This window comes from Limulus polyphemus, unplaced genomic scaffold, assembly GCF_000517525.1.
Source record: "Limulus polyphemus unplaced genomic scaffold, Limulus_polyphemus-2.1.2 Scaffold4259, whole genome shotgun sequence".
Classification (NCBI taxonomy): domain Eukaryota; kingdom Metazoa; phylum Arthropoda; class Merostomata; order Xiphosura; family Limulidae; genus Limulus; species Limulus polyphemus.
The window spans coordinates 21,402-25,811 of NW_013669869.1; the positions used below are offsets into that span (position 1 = coordinate 21,402).

At 32.5% G+C, this 4,410-nt stretch overlaps 1 protein-coding gene across 4 annotated transcripts in view; it reads right to left on the minus strand.

The window, feature by feature from the left end:
* Positions 1–92: 92 nt before the first annotated feature.
* LOC106470868 (Bardet-Biedl syndrome 2 protein homolog) overlaps positions 93–4,410 on the minus strand; it is a 34,533-nt gene continuing 30,215 nt past the window's right edge. For all 4 annotated transcript variants that reach the window (XM_022399511.1, XM_022399509.1, XM_022399510.1 and 1 more), the window contains exons 18-19: positions 2,120–2,268; positions 93–859 (exon numbers count right to left, since the gene is read on the minus strand). In XM_022399511.1, the coding sequence (XP_022255219.1) occupies positions 759–859; positions 2,120–2,268 (250 nt within the window). In that variant the 3' untranslated portion in view covers positions 93–758. The remainder of the gene's footprint in view (positions 860–2,119; positions 2,269–4,410) is intronic.

Sequence of the window (4,410 nt, forward strand, 5' to 3'; positions counted from 1 at the left end):
TAAACAGTGAAAGTATTAGATTTGGTGCTTATTGGAGGTTAAACCATTTTTATTTGTACTTTCATTTTGAGCCACTAGATGGCAAAGTTAAGAAAGTTAACTCACAGGGTCAGCTGTTATCTTGAACAGAATTAGGTGGTGCATTAAGAAAGTTAACTCACAGGGTCAGCTGTTATCTTGAACAGAATTAGGTGGTGCATTAAGAAAGTTAACTCACAGGGGTAACTCCTCTATATCTACCTAAATTAAATATTAATTTTCATTCTATAAAGATAGTTTAGACATCTAGTGGAGTTCCTGCAGATTTTTGTTAAAAATGAGACATTATACTGAGCCACACAGTCAGAATATAAAACTGTATACATTATTGACAAAGATAGTTATAAAGCCAGTACTCAAACTAGTAAAATAATGTTACATTATTTTTTCAAAAGTAAAATGACAAAATGTACAAATAGTTAGGAATAGTGGGACACATCACTGGTTATTATTTCAATGTTGACTAAAAAATCATGCAAACAAAAATGCTCACGTGATTGAGTATTAGCATGCAAGTGTCTAACTTAACGTATGTGCACTTATGTGCTATTTGTTTGTAGGAATAACGTTCAGTTACAGTTTCCCATATTCAAAAAATAATCACGAAACTGTATACATGAGCAGAAACAATAAGAAACGTTAAACATTCTACAATTTAAAGATGATCACAGACGACTAGATTTTCAGGAACAACGTGTCCTGAATTCAAGAGCTGTTCGTTATGGCTCACCAGTGCGTATAATTCTGACTAGGGAACTTGTATTATTGTTCTTAATAGCAGCTCGACAGGCATTTATCACTTGAGTCTTGGGTCTCCCAACTGGAAATAAGAAAGTTTAAAGATCAAATAAATATATACGAATATGGAAAAATATAAACATTTTTAAAGGAATTTCTCATTTAGGGTAAATCGCATGCATTCACTTTATTCTAGGTTTGGGAATAATACTTTAACACATATTAAAATACCTGAGAATAAAAACAAAATATATAATTATTGACTACCCTTAATTACTAAAGTCTCAAGAGAAAAGTGTTAAACAGTTACATAACAAAATGAAACTGACTTTATACACATAGAATTACAATACAATTAACAACTTGAGAAAAAAATGTACAATTTTGCTAAGTGAAAATAAACTGCATGGTAGTTCTGGAAAACTAAAACATCTAAATTAACTTGTCTTCTCAAAACTTTACATTTCTCACGGATGGTCTACAAAACTATTATAAGTAAATAAACATTATGGACTACCGCTGTTTAACCAGCTGTTTGTAAAACCACTCAAATTGAATGTTTGATAAGGATAGCATTCAATACATTTTATTTTAAACTGCTAATCAACTTCAGTCACTGTAGTCCTAGCTAATGTTTTTAGCAAGAGCAATTTACTGCCTTCTCCACTCCTGTCCCCCTTTCAATCTTTATAAACAAGTTACATCCTCTTCAATCTTTTAGAAACAAGTTACATTCTCCCCTTCAATCTTTTATAAACAAGTTACATCTCCCCTTCAATCTTTTATAAACAAGTTACATCCTCTTCAATCTTTATAAAAAAGTTACATCCCCCTTCAATCTTTTATAAACAAGTTACATCCTCACCTTCAATCTTTTATAAACAAGTTACATCCCCCTTCAATCTTTTATAAACAAGTTACATTTCATTTTCATTGCTTTTATTTTCTTAAGTTAGATTTTTTTTTGTTGGGTTAAAAATCATGTTAAAATATTCCAAAAATGTGCAGTATATTGCCATTATGGCCGATATTTCTAGCAAGATGAATATTGTTTATGAAATTGTTACCTGTAAGGAAAAAATACAGTTTTAAAATCAGTAGTGATCTTGCCAACAAAAGCTTCACAGTTTTATGTTCTACATAGACGAGGATACTAACCTCAAAGCCTGCCAGCTTTTTGTATGGTTTGGTTCACTTGCTTAAGACATGACAGTAACAGTTTTATGTTCTACATAGACGAGGATACTAACCTCGAAGCCTGCCAGCTTTCTGTATGGTTTGGTTCACTTGCTTAAGACATGACAGTAACAGTTTTATGTTCTACATAGACGAGGATACTAACCTCGAAGCCTGCCAGCTTTCTGTATGGTTTGGTTCACTTGCTTAAGACATGACAGGAGTTCTTCATGATTGTTTGATCGAATTTTATACCCGTTGATAAGATCACGATTAAAAGCATATAGTTCTTGATACCATTTTCTCATAGATTTGCTGGATTAAAAGAAACGTTTTCGATCAATAAAATTTGTAGAAAGCAACCTAAAAAATCACAGAGAAATACTTGAAAAGTATTTATTAATGTACACTTAAACTAAGTTTCAAAAGCACTAAAAATGTCATAAATCTTAATAATAAAAAGAAATAAATATAAATAGTTTTTTTATGAATTTAGAAAATTTTTATTTTTTAACAGATTTACATGATTTTAGTTTTTTAAGGAATTTCATGTTGACTCAAAAAAACACAAGCTAATCTAATTTATACATTTTTAAATGATTATTATTTAGCTGGTGAAAAATATTTATATAATGGTGGAAGAATAGTATATTAATCAAAATTGAAAACAGGGGAGGGGGATAACCTGTCAAGTGTAGTGAGTTAAAAGGGTGGGTAACATGTCAAGTGAAAATTTTTTATCTTGGCCATTTTCCAGGAAGTGGTCAGAACATCTTTATTAATGAGGTGTGTATCATCTTAGTGATTTGAGAATATCAGCCTGACAAGGTAACAAACTTTCAAGGAGAGTTCTGCCTAAGTAGGGATGGAAAATATGATACTGAATAGAAATGTAAATTACAGCTGTTACCTTGAACAGAATTAGGTGGTGCCACACGTTGACGACCAAAAACCAATAAAATGAGAAGTAACATATTCTTATGTAATTTTTTTTGTCCTCTAGAATTTTTACCAAATACAAAAACTGATTTATTTTTTTTAACCACAAGTAAGAAATAATATGAATGAAATGAAATTTAAATTCTCTATTCTCACAACACACAGTAAAAGTTTTATATTTCTACTGAAAGAAAAAACTCCAAGACTTGTCTCTTTGACATTTATTTGGACGGATTGAAATATACAAAAACAAAATCTAATCTTCAAAGTTTATCAATTATTTCTCAACAGGAGAACCATCTAAACCTCATTATTCAAATACGAAGAGTAATTGGTCTTTAAATTCATCTCTAACTGCTACAGTTGTAAGATCAAGTTTTATCTATAGGATATACTAATCATCAACAAGGTTTACTGTAGCATCAAGGTTTATCTAGAGGATATGCTAATTATCATCAACAATGTTTATTACACTTTCATTCAACATCACCCTGAGCACACAAACTAATGTTTATGATATCATATCTAGTTAGAGTTAACACTGACATAAATAATCATGGTACAAACCATATCTTACTTAAATTAAAAAGTACAACCATCAGAAATGTGCTTGAAAAGTTTCTATAAAATTGCCAAAAAAATCCTTCCTTTTTTTATTTTTTGAACCAGTGATGGATTAGTAAACATTACTGATCTGATGGGCAACAACATACTAAGCTAAGACTGCTAAAACAGAAAATGCATTACACTGAAAAAGTAACAAAAACAGCTGGTCAACAGAAAATTAACACTAAGGGATAGCAACAAAAAAGTAAAACACACGGTTGGTCAACAGAGTATTAACACCAAGGGGTGAGCTACCTGTGATGCATTAAGAAAGTTAACTCACAGGTACAGCAGTTACCTAGAACAGAATTAGGTGGTATATTAAGAAAGTTAACTCACAGGGTCAGCTGTTACCTTGAACAGAATTAGGTGGTGCATTAAGAAGGTTAACTCACAGGGTCAGCTGTTATCTTGAACAGAATTAGGTGGTGCATTAAGAACGTTAACTCACAGAGTCAGCTGATATCTTGAACAGAATTAGGTGGTGCATTAAGAAAGTTAACTCACAGGGTCAGGATCAGGTGCTATGAGGACCCCTTCCTCCAATAGTTACTTCTCATTTTATTGGTTTTTGGTCGTCAACGTGTGAGGATCAGGTGCTATGAGGACCCCTTCCTCCAATATGTTACTTCTCATTTTATTGGTTTTCGGTCGTTGACCTGCAAGGATCAGGTGCTATGAGGATCCCTTCCTCCAATATGTTACTTCTCATTTTATTGGTTTTTGGTCGTCGACGTGCGAGGATCAGGTGCTATGAGGACCCCTTCCTCCAATAAGTTACTTCTCATTTTATTGGTTTTTGGTCGTCGACGTGTGAGGATCAGGTGCTATGAGGACCCCTTCCTCCAATAAGTTACTTCTCATTTTATTGGTTTTTGGTCGTCGACGTGTGAGGATCAGGTGCTATGAGGA